The sequence below is a fragment of the Octodon degus genome, unplaced genomic scaffold (genome assembly GCF_000260255.1).
Source record: "Octodon degus isolate 3935 unplaced genomic scaffold, OctDeg1.0 scaffold00047, whole genome shotgun sequence".
NCBI lineage: Eukaryota > Metazoa > Chordata > Mammalia > Rodentia > Octodontidae > Octodon > Octodon degus.
In genome coordinates this window covers 1077282-1094369 of record NW_004524623.1, presented here as the reverse complement: position 1 = coordinate 1094369, position 17088 = coordinate 1077282, and the positions used below count along the sequence as shown (strand labels likewise).

The window sequence follows — 17088 nt, the reverse complement described above, 5'->3', positions numbered from 1 at the left end:
CATGTTTTAATTAATTGGAAGAGCTTATTTAATGATATTTTCTTCTTTTACAGACACCATTAAAGAAAACCAAGGCTCTTATTGGAGAGATGGGGATAACTTTCTCCAACGCTGTAAGTTTTAAAACATATTTTGTTGGATTTGTGCTTGTATCCTAAGAAGAAAAACATTGTTCTGGGAATCTGGTGCGATCTATTTGGGGATTTTTTTTTTAAAGTTAAATATCTGATCTAAAGGACAGGCTTTAATGTGCTAGAAATCCTCTTAATTGAACTATTACTTCTTGTCAGTTGAAGATTAATTGCAAGTATTTTCTAAGCCAGTCTGTGCTACAACTCAGAGAATTTTATTCAAAACTGCACTGAGGTTTGAAAATAGATTGTAAAAATGAAGTAATATTTATGCTATGAAACTTATTCTCTGGTAAAACCTCATTTATCTCCAATAGCCAACCCTGACAAAGGTAATAACAAAATACAGACACAAAGATGCAAAACGAAACAAAAAGATGCAGAATAAGAGCTGGGGAGATAGCTCAGCAATCTAAGCACCTGTGTAGCAAGCACAAGGATGACCCAAGTTCGATCCCTGTAGCACATGCTGTGCCTGCCCGAAAACCAGCCATGGTGGTTCATGGCTATAATCCCAGCACTGGAGAGGCTGAGGTGGGACAATCACTATGAGTCTGAACTGTGTAGCAAAACCTTGTGTCAAATAAATAATACAATAAAAAAGATGTCAAACAAAATACTAATGACCCAAATTTAAGAACCATACATATAACCCAGTAAATGGTAGTGTAGGAATGGAAGGTAGCTTAAGAAAATCCACACAATAGTAGCACAGTGTTACGCTGAAGAGCACAGACTGAAGCCAGGCTGCCTCATTTTGAGTATTTTCTCTGTTTTCTGTCTCTTTGACCTTGGCTAAGTTACTTAACCTTTCTGGCTCTTGGTTTCCACATTGGTAAATATACATCAAGATTATTGTAGTAAAATGAGTTGATACATGTAAAACATAATGTCAATACTGGACTTGAATTATGTACTCCATGATGTTGGGTTACTTTATTGTCTACCAGTCTGATGCCTATAGTTAAAAGAAGGAAAATTAGATACTCATCCCAATAGGTAATTGAAAGTCCTCTGAAATTTTAGCATCCCTTCTTGATAACTCATTAAACTGATATCACAAAACATCTGTATGATTAATTTTTTTTTTTTTTTTTTTTTTTTTTTGTGGAACTGGGGATTGAACTCAGGCCCTTGCGCTTGCCAGGGAAGTGCTTATTCCACTGAGCCGTCTCCCCGGCCCCTGTATGATTAATATTTTAAACAGGGCTCAGTAGAATAAGTGCTTGCCCGGCAAGCGCAAGGTCCTGAGTTCAATCCTTGGTACCGCAAAAAAAAGAAAAAAAAAAAATTTAAACAAATAGTACACCTAATACTTAAAAAGGAAAGACTCAGGGCATTGTTAAGAGATGAGATAGAGGCTTTGTTTTTCATTTTATGGTCAGCACTGTTTAGTCACTGACATAAATCTTACAGCAATAAAAAGTAAAACTATTGGAAAAAAGTCAAAAATCATCATTTTCACTTTTTTGAATTTCCTACTTGGAAAATATAGGAGGACTGTTGGAAAACTCTTAAGTAGAATTTAGCAATGTAGAAGAAACAATAAAACTTTCTTCCATATAAAGAGAAAAATAAAAAAGAGGAGAAAAGAGAAGATCATAATAGCAAAATACAAACTGGGACTAACTGATGGTGCCCAGAAATACAGGCTCCTATATGTATAGGTCTTATCCTGTGTAAACAAAGTTACATACTTAGTGATAAAAGTATTTGATATGTAGACATGTGGATCATTTTCTGTAGGACTATAAGCAAAATATTCTAATTTAAATCATAGCAAGATTTTTTAGATTCAAGTGATTCTATGTTTTTGTTTTTGGACCCAGCACCAAAAAAGCATGCTAAGTATCTGCTGTACTACTGAGCTATAGCCCTTACCTTAAAGTAAAATAGTTTTACATGACAAGAGATCAAATCTACCAAGGTTATATTTTCAAAGGAAAAGATTGCGCCAGTAAAAGCCGTGAGATAGTGGCCATAAAATCCCTGTGAAAGGAAAAAGAAAAGAATTAGGAGTTGTTGATATAAATATTAACAAAAGTCAATAGGTCGTGGTGGGCTTACACATCTATAATCTCAGCACTTGGGAGGCTGAAGCAGAAGGATCACTCTGAATTTGAGGCCAGCCTCCTACTACGTAGTTCAAGGCCTGCATGAACTACATAGTGAAATCCTGTTGCCAGAAAACAAAAAGAAAAACAAAAAAACACGAAGTCAAAAGCAAAAGTAAAACTGGAAAGTATCTATAATGTGACCCAGTCATTCCTTCACTCAGATCAGGAAGTCAGCAATCCAGAAGGAAAAAAAAATGAACAAGCTCCATGAACAGACTATTCGCACAAACACAGTGGGTCAGTTTGCATGTGAAGAATGTTCATCCTCAGTGTTACCTAAAAATGCCAGTGCAGGCTGAGGGTGTGGCTTAGTGGTAGAGCTCATGGGCAGCATTTACAAGTCGCTGGTTTTCATCCTCAGCATCAAAAAGCTAAATCCAACGTGAAAGGCCTAAAGAATAGAGCTACATGTTTCAGAGGGACAGTATCTTATTTTAGCATGAATGTGTGTTTTAGTGGCCATTCCTTCCCTGCAAGTGTGAGCGTAACTTAGTATTAGCTTTCATGCAGGAGCCTGGGGATGTGTACAAGTATTACTGGGTAAAGTGGAAAAAACGTGTTTGGAATAGATGAGGTAGATAAGTAGGCAGGAAAGACACCTGAAAATGAACATGTACTTAATTACATTAGATTCAAATAGCATTCCTAATCTTTGGTTAAGATCCTATTCCAACCATACTGTGTTCCTTCTTGCAAATATTACTTGTCAAATGATACTACATGTATTGTTACTTGTAGAAACAAACCAGTTGAAGAAGAAAATGTATTTTCTCAGTTTGACTTACCTTTTCTGCACCGTGTGATCTAAAACTTACTTTGAAGTATGCCATGTGTAAAGAAAATTTATTCTACAAGAAACTCAAAAGTTCAAAATTATACTATTGAATAGCTTCGTTTATTCTCTTTGGCAAGGGTGAGAAATCCAAGTTGTCTTCTTTTTCCTTTTCTCCGTAGTACGTGCCAAGCGCTCTCTGCTGCCCCAGCAGAGCCAGTATCCTGACGGGAAAGTACCCACATAACCACCACGTTGTTAACAACACTTTGGAGGGAAACTGCAGCAGCACGTCTTGGCAGAAGACCCAGGAACCAAACACTTTCCCAGCGATACTGAGGTCCCTGTGTGGTTACCAAACCTTTTTTGCAGGGAAATACTTAAATGAGGTATTCTGCATGGTCTATTCTTTTTTCTTATAATGGAGCTTTCAAGGGGAATTAATATAATTCCTCTCAGTTTGTTTTTCCTTAGTATCAATTCTGGTCATGTCAAAGGATTCTTGATTGATTTCTCTCTCTCTCTCTCTCTCTCTCTCTATATATATATATATATATATATATATATATATATATATATATATAGAGAGAATATATATATATATATATAGAGAGAGAGAGAAATTTTGTTTTCTAAGCCGCCCATTAAAGAACTTACCTGAGCTCATTGGCATGTGTTGGATACTATATTTCTTCCTTTTCTACCATCATTTATTTAAACATTCTCCTAAGACTGCTGCTATCTTCCCTTATTTCCTCAGGAATTCTGCATGTCATGTGACTGTCATGGTATTTTTGTTTCCATTTCCCGTTTCAGGATCCAAGTAAAAATTTTCCTCTCATATTCTTTCCTCAAATATCTTAATAATCTTTTCTGAATTATAACAACTTAATGCTTACCACATTTTCTGACTTGGAAAATGAAAACAGACCAGAGATATTATGATGGAGGGAAAGTAGCATATTTGGGGGTGCTTAGGGTTAGCTCGTATAGTTAAATTGGGAATGTAAAAAGAGAACATACATTTTCTTTCATGCTTAAATCTGTGGTCACTGGCGGTCTTAATATCTGATTTGAATTTTGTATTCTACCTTCCTCCCCCAGTAGTTGGGGAAATTTGCAACCTTGTGGGTTGGAAGGACATTGCGTTGAGTCAGTTTGCAATAACGATGAAAAGAAGAAAGTGTGATATTTGGTTGTGGAGTTGGGACTGTGGGTCACAAAGGGAACTTGTGCAGCTTTGCATATTGAGGATCATCTGATGTCTATCATTCTCAGGGATTAAATTCTGCCTTAAATGGGCAGTAATAAACCTTGTTAAAAAAAAAAAAAAGGCGTGTGTGCTATGATCTCTTCACTCACTTATCTCATCAGCTAAGTGGGTAGCTTTCATCAGAAGCACAACTGACATAACAGCCTAATCATTCATAGTCAGGTTACTTTGGTTGACAGCCACAAGTTCAGTTGGACTCTCCTGTCCCATCGTCCTAGCTGGTCATGTGGGATAGGCTGCATGGATTTTTTTTTCTGCAGCACTCCAAACAGTAAATGTTTTAGGCTTTGCAGCCCATGCATCTCTAAAACAGAGTAAATACTCTCAAAGTGAATGACAGTGATTGTGCTCAAATAAAATTGTCATCACTGAAATTTGAATTTCATGTAATTGTTACATTTCATAAAATATTTTTCTTTTGATTGATAAACTTAAAAAAAAAACTCGCCTGTAATCACAGCTCTTGGGAGGCTGTAAGCAGGCGGATCACTATGAGTCCACTCTAGTAGTGAGACCCTGAACACCCTGTAGACCCTTCCCTAAAATTAAAAAAAAAAAAAAACAACCTTAACATGCCAGCTGTAGAGAACAATTACCAAGCCAGGTTTGGTTCACTAGCCATAGCTTGCCAGTTCCAGCCGAAGAGGCTGGTAGGATCATAGCGTTCTTTGCTAGTTTGTGTGTTCGAAGTAGTTGAGTACTCATTATACTTCAGGCACTGGTCTAAAGAGATTCTCAGCTGCCTGTCTCTGTCCCGGCCATGTCTAATGCCCGACTTGTCTCCTCAGTATGGGTCCCTGGATGCAGGTGGTCTAGAACACGTTCCTCTGGGCTGGAGTTACTGGTATGCTCTGGTGAGTGATTATTGAAGTCATTATTGATGATCAGACACAGCCCCACAGATGCAAAATGTGTTGAATTTATAATCTAATACAAACATACTTTTTTTGCTTTATCATTAATTTTTTTTCTCTCTAAAAGAAAATCTGTTGACTGGTGACTTACTCTTCACCAGATGTTTTTCCTGCATTTTGGAGGGTTTAATTATATAATTTACTGTTCTTCCTGGTCCATCTGTGGCTTTTAAAGTAGGACAATTGACTGAAATTATTGAAACTGTGTTAATATTGGATAAAGCCATCATCAAAAAATCCAGTTGAGTATTGATTTGAGTAAAATGCGTTTTCTATGCCTTGTCACTGTTTGAAGAAGTTTGGCCTAGGATGAGTTTAGATTTTGATAACTGTGTTTGGATTTCATAACAAACTTTACTTCCTCTTTTAAATAGGAAAAGAATTCTAAGTACTATAATTATACCCTCTCTATCAATGGGAAGGCACGGAAGCATGGCGAAAACTATAGTGTGGACTACCTGACAGATGTCCTGGTGAGTTGCTGGGGCTCTGTATAGCTCTGTCCTTATAGATCTGGCTCATATTTGATTGAAGACTGGGCCTAGAAAAGCTCTAGTTTTACTTGTTTGTGTTGGGTAATATAAATGCATAGTGATTTACTCTTAACTATTTCCAGCTGATTAAGAATTCCTGGGAATGAATGAATATAAATATATCTCTACACACGCACACGCACACGCACACACGCCAGGCTCAGCTCTAATGTTCTTGGAATTCCAGAAACAAGTTTTGCTTAAGACTAGAGAATACTTTGTACAGGTTTTACTTTATAATGATTCCAGTCTTGATCTCAGTTTTACTCAGAAGTTAAGACAGCAGCCTAATCGGCCTTACATGGCTGGAGGCATAGGGATAGGGGCTTCTTCGGACTGTGTGTATGAAATCATGAAGTCAAGTGATTTGGGACCTTAGTGAAGTGTTTTTAATGGAAACCTTCCATAGAACGTTTTTTCACTAAATACTTTAGCACCTGTGCTAACAGGTGTTCAGCAGTAAGTAAGGCAAAGTCTGATTCTTTGAAAGGTGGTAACCTTGTGGCAAGAGATTTCAGGTACACATTGTGTATGTGGGCATGTGCATATACTCATTTATTGTTTCCTTAGAGGAGAATCTATCAGAAAAATAAGGGACAGGGAGCTACTTAGATATCATTAAAGCAGTAACCTGGAGGAGGTGAGGCTTTGCTCTCCAACCAGGGCACATGCTGCCATGGAGGGAGTGGTGATGTGGGCCTCTGGGAGGACGGTACCTGCTTAACATTTGGGAAACTGCAAAGCTGGTAGGACTGGAATGAAGTAGGTGAGTGGGAAGCTGAGAGGAAGCAGATGCTGTCAGTATCTTGTGAGTTAAGGCTGGGAATATATTAGGGTGTAAGTCAACTAGAAAATGAAAAATATGCTTGTGGGATGTTTGCGTCTTCATAAAGTATCTTTTGATAAGCAAATGAAGAATTACATTCATATGAAATAAAGCCCTGACATTCATGTATTTGGAGTTTCGTTTTGGTTTTGGTGCTGGGGATTAAACCCGGGGCCTCACGCTTGCTGTCTGCCTTACCACTGAGTTACCCCATTGTTTGGGTTTAGTACTCACTTAGCTTAGCGACTGTGGCTGGCATCATTTACATCCTCTGTGTATTTTTTTCACATCAAGTAACTTCATCCACCTAGTCCATTATTCAGAATTAGGTTGACTCTTCTGTCACCTGTAAGACATTGTAGGTGTATATAGTCCAAGCTTTGTTAATGTAAATACTAAAAAGGCAAACTTATGGTATGGATGAAGTAGCAATTTCTAGATTTTGTGAAGTTATAAGGAGAGCAGTTGCCTTCTTACGGTGATAATGCTTTTCTATTTTTTATTACCTGAAAAACAAATACATTGTTTCAACAGGATGCTTGCATGTGAGCATGAAATATGATCATGTGCTAAGATTAACAGCTAAAATGACCCTCTGCCCACCAGAGGATGTTTATCTATTGAGTACTCAATTACTGAGTAAGATAAGAAATGACAGTTTTTGTATGTATCAGGCTAACGTCTCCTTGGACTTCCTGGACTACAAGTCTAACTTCGAGCCATTCTTCATGATGATCTCTACACCAGCCCCCCATTCGCCTTGGACAGCTGCACCTCAATACCAGAAGACTTTCCAGAATGTCTTTGCGCCAAGAAACAAAAATTTCAACATCCATGGAATGGTAGCTTCCCTTAACCTTTGCATAAAGCCATATTCAGTATAATGTTGTAATATTCTTGTCAGGAAGCTTTTGAACCATGTAGCAGGTTTTCTTTCAAGATCTTTTAGAGGTAATAATAGAGAAATAAGTAAGGGAAGTGGAGTTAGTATGAAGGACAGGATAAACTTGCTTCTTGGGTGCAAATAAGGTTCCTGCACACATCCAACAAAGTTCTGGAGGGTCCATGGGGAATGGTAGGAGTATCCTCTTCTCTGAGTACAGGAGGGTCACACAGGCTATTCTGGCAACCTCCAGCTCTTCCCTCCTCTCAGTGGTTGAGACATGTTCCTCTGAGCTGAACGCACAGCAGCCGCCTCCGAGTAACTCGCAGTGGCCCAAGGCTTTGGAAGAAGAGGGGTGACACAGTGCAGTGTGGCTGAGGGACACTAGATGGCAAACTGAGCCAGGACATGGGCCACAACTTGGCCCAAGTACCTGCTTCTTGTGTTGTTCAGGTTTACATTTCTCTGAGGCCTGCCCACTAAGTAATTTCATTGCCCTCTTATTTTTATTTCTTAGACATTAATCATTCCAGGTCCCTGGGAAAAAACCTATCATAGCAGTTCCCTAAAACTTCAAGTCCAAATCTATAGAGTCCTTATTTTAATAAAAGCCACAATTGTTTTTAAAAACTTATTTAGTATAAGGTCTCACTACACAGATCAGACTCGTAGTGATTCTCCAGTTTTCAGCCTCTCAAGCGCTGGGATTACAGGCAAGCACCACCACGCACAGTCTCAGTCACAGTCTCAGCGTGCCCTGGAGGCAGGGCCAGCATGGCAGGCCATGTCAGGGAAAGCCACATTTTTTAACAACAAAATGATTCCCATACACCATTCTGTTTTCTGTTCACAAAACTTAAGCCAGTATCTCCAAAACTGTGCTTCTCAAAGTGTTCTTCACTTACTAGGTTATACTTCCCTTGGCACAAGGTGTAGACTGATCCCTGGTTCAAAGGCTGAAGGTGCTGCCTTGTGTCTCTGAAACACAAAATTATAATTGCTTGTAAGACTGAAGAATAAGTTGAAATTGGACCCATCAGTAATTTCTGGCTGTGAAATGAATAAGATGCTTAATTTGTGTATTATCTGTCTAAAGACGCCAGTCCTTTCATGTGATTACTGTAACGATTAAAGTACATAAAAATATCTAACATACGGCCCACTATGCAAGAGGCATGTGCTTGTTAAATCTGATTTGAAGCTGAGTGAACAGGTTTTTAAAATGGAGGGTTATTTTCATTTTGTGTTCTCCTTAATTGAAGTTACCATGACTAATGAGTGTAGAAATTTTGGGTTAAATAAGTCACTCTGCTACAGTAGTTCTAAGCATTATGTTCGATCTAATATGAGTTGATAATAAAATAATAGGTTACGTAGTATTTCTCAGACTTAATAACTGAAGAACACTTTGAGGAACATAATTTTAGAGATAGTTGTTGAGAGTTTTTTGAATAGACAGGAGAAAATAAATGGTATGGGAAAGCTTTTGTTAAAAATATTACCTCTTTAAGTGGGAAGAACCTTCCACATTTAGACTCAAAAGTTTTAGGAAACTAATAACTTTCCTGAGAGATTAAGGTGATCAATATTTGGGATAGGAAAATAGCAATGAAATGATGATTTATTAGCCAGAATTTAATGAAAGGCATGGTTAACATCCACTTGGACTTACAGTACACATGGGATCCAAGTTAGAAATTTAATATCTTAGCTAGTGGTTTCCCAGCGACAGTGAACAAAGTCCTATTTTGGCAACAAAGGAGCAAAGGCATTTTACAGTTTGGGGAGGGGATGGGAAGCTGAAGAATAAATGATAAATTGAGAACTTTCTTGTATAGGAACATAAGGGAGGGGAGAGAGGGTCTGACATTGCCTATCAAGGTTCTAGTTAATTTTTGCTAAAGTATAAAATGACTTTCTTTATTATCTAGAAATCTAGTACTTTGACTATGACAACTTGGCCCTAACTTTTTTTTTTCTCTTAAATTTTAGAACAAGCACTGGTTAATTAGGCAAGCCAAGACACCTATGACTAATTCCTCAATACAGTATTTAGATAACGCATTTAGGAAAAGGTAAGAACTACTGTTGCTTTCTCTAAGTGATTTTAAGGCTAGAGGGCTCCATCCACTGTTACCACTGCCACGAACACAGGCAAGCGAGTCTTTGGGAGGGATGCTTTGTGGGCATTGGCTGCCTCAGGCGCAAGCAGAGGTCCTTTTGCACACAGATATATGAAGTGACCTTGGGACCCCCAGGAGGTTTAACCCATCCATTTTTAGGACTTGTTAAAGAACACTGCAACGAACCAGTGGGTTGGAATTTTTTCATAAGTTTAAAGAAAAGGTCACTAGTAAGAAATCAACCCAAATACTTGCCTTTGCTGTTTCTTTCAATGTATATTTAGTTTAGACCCAAAGGTCAGCAAACTTTCCTCTATAGGGGCAGATCTATAGTTAGTGAATAGTGCAGGCTTGTAGGCCAGCCATTCACGTAGCAGCTACTCAGCTCTGCTTAAAAGGAGCCAGATGACAGACATGACTTTGTTCTTGAAAAACTTCATCAGAACAGAGAGCATCAAAATAGGCAGTTACAGTATTTAACATTGTTGTAGCAGGGGCCTGTGTCAATCAAGCTAGTAATCTGTACCAAATTGATAACTTGCACTTCAGATTATCTCTCGCATTGCCAGTGGCAATAGAAAAATAAAGCCAACTGGATATAAAAAGCCTAGTGTATTTTTTTGGAAGCACTTAACTTTGGAATGAGTGAATTATGTTCTTTAAGTTTCTCCTCTTTTTGTAGTGGTCTTAGGGATGGAAATTTAGGATTTGAGCTTTTGGGTTTTTTTTTTTTTTCCTTTGGGGAGGATTTTTGTGTTTGTCTCCTTGCTAAGATAGTGATATCTCAGCTGTGAAAGTCTTCTTCCCTCTCTGTTCACTTCCAGGTGGCAAACTCTGCTCTCAGTTGATGACCTTGTGGAGAAACTGATCAAGAGACTGGAATTTACCGGGGAGCTCAACAACACGTACATCTTCTTTACCTCAGACAATGGCTATCACACAGGTGAGAGGCAGTCTCAGATACTCCTGTCACCTTTCAGGAATAATCAGCTCTGGCTGAAGTTCTAACTCTTATACAGCTTGGAATTTGCCAGAGAGGGCCTTGCTGTCAGGACCCTTCTGGTTAGAGGGTCCTGTCATTCCCACACAAGGAAATCATATGAATTACGTGGTGTTCTAAGAGCAGGACCAGACTGTAAGCTTCATGGCAGAACATATGCAAGAGGTGAAAATTAAGCTCAATTTTAAAGAGTAAGTGGAGTTTAGTAGGGAAATACACTCTTGACAGAAAAACCCATAGAGCGAGTGTGGTGGCACACTCCTATAATCCCAGCACTCGCAAGGCTGAGGTAGGAGGAGCACTGTGAGTTTGAGGCCAGCCTGGGTTACACAGTGAAACCCTGTCTCAAAAAAGAAAAGAAAATAGAAGGTGATCTTGGAGAAAAAACTTTCATCCTAAGTTGCAGAATTGGGGGTTTTTTGGGGTATGTTTATTTTTTTCAGACTGCTGTAGGATGTCCATGTCCTTGATTTTTTTGTCCTTTTTACTTGGATCTTTTGCTGTCCATGAATTTCCACTTGAAAGGAATTTACCTCAGGAGTACATTGATTAGGCATTTGGTGTATTATTGTGAATATTTAAAAATTTATTTTGTTAGTATACATTTGTATTATATAATGTTGAATTCATCTTAGGGAGTAGGTACACATAGTAGCATACCTTAAATCTTTCTGTGCCCTTCCTCTCCACTTCCTCCTCCCTCCATCTGTCTAGATCGCCTTCCCCCATTTCTTTCTTAGCTTTTTTAGGTCATGTGGGTGATACACAATGATCACATTCATTGTAAGTAGTCAGGACCTGTACTTTCTATGTTCTCCTCTCCCTTCTCACGCTCTCCATCTCTTGGTCCCTTACCCTTTTACAAAAAATCTAGTTTTGTTTGTCATTTTTTGAGACAAGGTTTCCCTTGTGTAGCTCAGACTGGCCTTCAGTTCGCTGTGTAAGCCAGGCTGGCCTCAAATTCTTAGGCGGTCCTCCTGCCTCACCCTCCTGAGTGCTGGGATCACAGATGTGCACCACTGTACCCAGCTAAAAATATATATATTTTTAAACAGTGTCAAGACTAGTGGAGTTGGGTGTGGGGTTATGCTCTTATAATCCCAGCTACTCAGGAAGGTAAGTCAGAAGGATCGCTGGCACCAGGAGTTCTTTGCCAGTCTAGACAGCATAGTAAGACTCTTTCCTCATTTAAATAAACACAAACTAAAACAGGGCTGATGGATGTAGCTCAGTATAGAGGTTCCGGATTCAATCCCCAGCACCACAAAAGAGACAGGCATACAAACACCAATAGAATAACCCGTTTTTTCAGCTTAGATTTTCAGCTGCCTGTGCCCAGTCTTTTGAAGTCCTGAGTCTTTCCTTATGCTTTCCCTAGTCTTTTTTCTAAGAAGGTTTTGAAGTAACTACAGGGCATGTGCTTCTACACATCACCTGACTAACCATATCACGGTCCAAAGCTCATGCTGCTATTAGTCTTGTCACTTAGGACATCTCACATTCTGAACTTGGCTGATTCTGTCTTGTGGGGCCTTTTCTGTTCGTATGTACACAGCATTTCCTTTAAGTTGGTAGTGAGACAGAGACCGGACAGAAATTCCTGTACTCAGGCACAAGTGTTTGCTCAGCAACGCTTGTTTGCGAACACTGGCACGGATTGATGGCTCTGGTGGCTTCAGGCTGAGCCCTTCCTGTGAATGTTTGCCATTGAAGTTCCCATTGGTGATTATTGCCAAAATCCATTACTTTCAACAAAATTGCAAGATGTTGACTTCATAATTCTGTCCTTTTGCATTTACTTGCTGGACCTTTCTTCATCAGTTATTTGGTTATCTTGAAATACATTTCATTCAGAAACAGTGGGATATGTATTGTTCCTTTTATTTGGAAGTATTTGGAAGAACGTTATTCAGCCATGATCAGGTTGAGTACAGTGTATAAATTGTTATGTCTTGGTGTTTGTCCTTTTGTCGTTATTTTTACTCCATTCGGCCTGTTGTGGACCAGGGAGTCCCTTCTCATTTGTCATTGAAAAACGATCTGTGGAGGACCACCTGGGTGACTCTCCTTGAAAGAGGAGCAGCTGTCTCCATTTTGGCTGTGCCTGACCCTATTTCCATGTATTGATATGTGCAAAGCTGGCTAGGGCTTTTCTTTATCCCTTCAGTTGGCTTTAAGCAATGCATATCGGTCTGGGTCTGGCTAAGGTTCCCGGTAGTTACTTTAAAACCTTCTTAGAAAAAAGAAAGACTAAAAAAAGAAGAAAGAAAGACTAAGGAAAGCATAAGGAAAGACTCAGGACTTCAAAAGACTGGGCACAGGCAACTGAAAATCTAACCTGGAAAAACGAGGTTATTCTATTGGTGTTTGTATGTCTGTCTCTTGTGGTGCTGGGGATTGAATCCGGAGCCTCTATACTGAGTTGTTGTAGTCTCTGAAGACAGCCTCAAGATAGATATTATGACTTCCTGGGGCTAGAAAGATTACACATCACAGCTGAAACCCCAACCCTAGAACACTAGATACCATCTCAGTTGTGTAATGCACATTATTCTTTCTCCATATCCTTCTCTCTGCATACTGCAGAGGTGATTTCGGGCCTCTTACCGAGCCCAGCCCACAGTACTCACCTACTTCCTACCATTCTCACAGTCACTCATCCTCAAGCCACTCCTTTCTTCATGAATGACTAAACCTGGGTTCGGCCCTGGATTGAGGCCCTTATTCTGGATAGCCATCACCTTGGCTAGACTCAGGAACCCTGGGCTCCCCATAGCTACAAATATGCCTTAAGTGTCTTTATTCTCACCGTGGGTTGCTTTGGGTGTGGTAAATTGGAATTAACTCACTGGGCTTCCAATAATTTAGCCAGAGGATTACAAATACAAACTTCTTGGACCAAGATGAGGACCAGGAAGGACTCTCCATAATGATCAGCTCACTGTTTTTTCTGCCTCATAGCAATAAGAGACTCCAGCAAATTTAAGGTGTTAAAAACTGAGAAATAGTAGTACAAAGAATTTTTAGGGTCTTTTTTTTCCCATACTTTCATTGAGAAACAAATAGCAGTGAGACAGATTCAAACCAAATTGGTAGGACAGTTTCAATAATTAACACACTGCATACATTCTTCCTAGTGGTTATTTGCTGTACAAGATGTGGACATGATATCCTATTTACAAACACTATTAGAACAAATCCCTCTATTCATTAAGAGAATGTAACTATATATCTGTCCTAACCATTTTGAATACACAGATACAAAATAGACATTCATCTGTATCCCTTTTTTGTTTAGTTTTTTGAATATTATAGGTGTGTTAACTCAGCAAAATATTCTAAAAGAGTCCAGTAGCCCATAATAGTATTGGGGCTTCCGCTTCACTGCCAATGTCAGAAATTGTTGACCTGAGTCCCCTACAGCTCAACATAACAGCATGGCTTTACTTGTTATACTTCGTTTTTATACTTTTCTGTTGGTTGGTTAAGACCAAGGTAAAGCAGGACCTATGCAACAAGAGTTGTAGCTTTTGGATCTGATAAGGTCAGTCAAATCCCCTCAGGATTTATCCTGAGATCCTGTACCTCAGATTGTAGATCTTTTGTCAGTGTCAGCCATGTGGATGAGTAGAATTTTTAGTTTTAATACTGACTAAAAAAAAAAAAAAATGAACTATTCATCTGTGTTTGCTCCATCTTTACTCTGTTTCCATGCATTTCATTTTCAGGGCAGTTTTCTTTGCCAATAGACAAGAGACAGCTGTATGAGTTTGATATCAAAGTTCCACTGCTGGTTCGAGGACCTGGGATTAAACCAAATCAGACGAGCAAGGTAGGCGTGTGACAAAACTGCTGCTTTGTGCAGGTGGGTGCTTGTTGGAGGAGGTGAAGCTGTTCCGCCTGAGGGCTGGCTAGGTTCCTCCCGTGAGGATGAAGGCTGGTCAGTGTAAGATTTTCTATGTTTAAGGTTTTCTGTGTTGTTAAGTCTTGGAAACAATGATTCTTTTTATCCCCAACTCACCAGTACCCACTATTAAGTATATGTCCCCTAAATATATATGTCACATCAGCATGCATAGCTTTTGTTTGTCCTTTGAGACTAGATCGGTGTTCTACAACAGTGACACTCTACATAGTGCCATGAAAATCACCATCTGAGATTATGAAGAGATGTGGTACAGGTTTGGGCATCATCCAGAAAGAATTTGGCTGACTTACATGGTGTAGATAAAAGAGAAAGAAAAGCAAACGCATCTTTAAGTTTGCAGATGATTCTGAGCAGCCTCCTGGTTTGGTATCTGCTTTTCCCAGGGAGAGCTCCTCAGGCTTTGCTGTGTGTCGGTCCTATCTTGGTAAAATGCAGTCCGACCAGTTCTCAGGTGATGTCCGCTGTTGTCTGACCTCTCGTGAGATATAAGGTATTAGAAATCCTACACTGAGGACTTCTTCCTCCTGTGTGGGATACTTCCTTACTTGTTCCTAGAACTATCATGATGTAACGTGTTTTCCTGCTACTGTTTCCATTTGGTTCGAGTTTTCCACACTTGCGGCTTGTCATCAGAGGTTTTGTCCTAGGGCACCTCCATCCAGAGCAGGATGGAGGAGAGAACGATAAGCTCTCTAGTCCTCAGGAGACAATGATAAACTGCCAGTTGTGTCTTCATTCCTTGATCTTCACAATTTCATTCCAAGTTCTATGAAATGAAATTGAGCAAACATACAATTGAGGCTGAAGCTGAAAAATAGCCATCAGCATGGGCCAGACTTCCTGGGTACATTGGTACTTTGCATACTTTTTCTCTGTCTGCCTTTCACTTTCTCATACAATGCTGTTGTTGTTAAAGTACTGTTAAAGTTCTTATAGAAAGGGAAACTTGGTGTTCGTGACTGTCTTTTGAATTTTTTCTTTGCTCTTAAGACCTACATCCTCAAGCTAGTCACCCCCCAGTACAAATTTCAGTGCTGTCTGAACAGACCTGCTCTTATAAAGGAGAGTTCAGAAGGTCCTTAAACCTTGGAAGTGTCACAGTGAGGTCAGGGTGTGGAGCTGGCGGGGGAGACCTTGCTGGCAGTGTGTGCATGTCCAAGAAGTAGGGGCACTGGGAATGTATGACCAGGGCGGGGAAGGAGGCTGTGTGAGAGCATAATGAACTGTGTCAGCCAGCTGCCCTTGGAACACACTGTTCTTCAGGTGAACAGTGCCATCTCGATGTGAAAGTCAGATACTGCCTTGTCTGAGCAGTCTAAATGAAACTTGTTTCCTAGGAAGCCGTTTCAGTAATAAGTCACATTTATTAGTATGTGACTGGTTCTGTTCTAAAAGTATTACCTGAATCAGCTTATTTAATCTTCATGAAATATGCTGTTATCCCACCTTACAGATGAGGAAACTAAGGTGCAGTAGTTCATTGGTGTGCCTCAGGTTGCATAGATGGAAAGCATCAGAGCCCTACATTTGAACTTAGGCAGTCGGGCTCCAGAGTCCGTATCTTATCCATTACAGCAGTTCAGTCACCACATACTTGCCAAGTGTCTTCTGCCAGCACAGTACACTGGGAACCTTGGATGTGGCCAAGAGCAGTCTGAGAAGACCAGATCTTAAATACTTGTACAGGGAGAACCTGGTCCTTTAGCAACAGCAGCAAGTGAAGGCCTCCATAGCGTTTGTGCAGAGCTGCGGTCATTGAGAAGGATATGGTCAGAATATCTGCAGGAAAAATGTTCTGAGCAGAGCAGTAGGCATGAAGGCACAGCTGCTACAATAAGTAGGGCTCATTGAGTGACAGAAGGAACCATATATTGAGCTGCTTTTGCTTCCTTGGTGCACCGTCTTTTTCATTTCCTGGCCTGGGGACACTGAGCTGCTCCTTACATCGGTGATATTCCTAGCTCAGACCCTCTTTACCTGACCATCTTACTTGTCCTTTAGGACTTTAGGCATTCTACCCAGGAAGTCATTTTGGACCCCTTCCTCCACGTGAGGTAGGTACCCTTCCTATATGTTCCCAGCTGGCCTCACACGCTCGAGTTTTATTGTGATGTCCCAGGAAAGAGGAATTATCTAGATTTAGAACATAAAACCTTTAACCTTCCTACTTGGAGGGACATCCACATCAGGTGAACAGATTTTGCCAAAAGGTCATAGGGTAAATGGCAGAGCCATACTGACAGTGTACAGTACCTGTTCTCATAACCCACACTTGTCGTGCTGCTGCACTGACAGGTATAGTTGCAGATGTGTGAAATGCTTCTTCATCTTTTCCCTAGTTCCAAGGCCGTCAAGGCCATTCATTACATGTTGACCGTCACCTCAGTGCCAGGTGTCCTGTGCGACTGACAGAGTTGCATGTTGGGCAGAATCCGCTAACCCATCAACAGCCTGACAGCCAGAGCAATGTATATTTGGCTAAACCGCAGACTTTGCTGCGTGTCAGCTGTTGGGGAGCTAGAGCAGCTGCTGTGTGGATGCCGAAGGATGGCTGAAGTTTTCTTCCCTGGCCAGATACTAATCTAGCT

The 17088-nt window shown here is 40.0% G+C and overlaps 1 protein-coding gene across 1 annotated transcript in view; it reads left to right on the top strand.

Moving 5' to 3' along the window:
- Gns (glucosamine (N-acetyl)-6-sulfatase) overlaps window positions 1-17088 on the top strand; it is a 39745-nt gene that overhangs the window by 5744 nt on the left and 16913 nt on the right. Inside the window, exons 2-9 of the mRNA XM_004632129.2 lie at window positions 54-113; window positions 3203-3409; window positions 5082-5147; window positions 5582-5680; window positions 7241-7408; window positions 9442-9524; window positions 10397-10515; window positions 14301-14404. Of these exons, the coding sequence (XP_004632186.1) occupies window positions 54-113; window positions 3203-3409; window positions 5082-5147; window positions 5582-5680; window positions 7241-7408; window positions 9442-9524; window positions 10397-10515; window positions 14301-14404 (906 nt within the window). The remainder of the gene's footprint in view (window positions 1-53; window positions 114-3202; window positions 3410-5081; window positions 5148-5581; window positions 5681-7240; window positions 7409-9441; window positions 9525-10396; window positions 10516-14300; window positions 14405-17088) is intronic.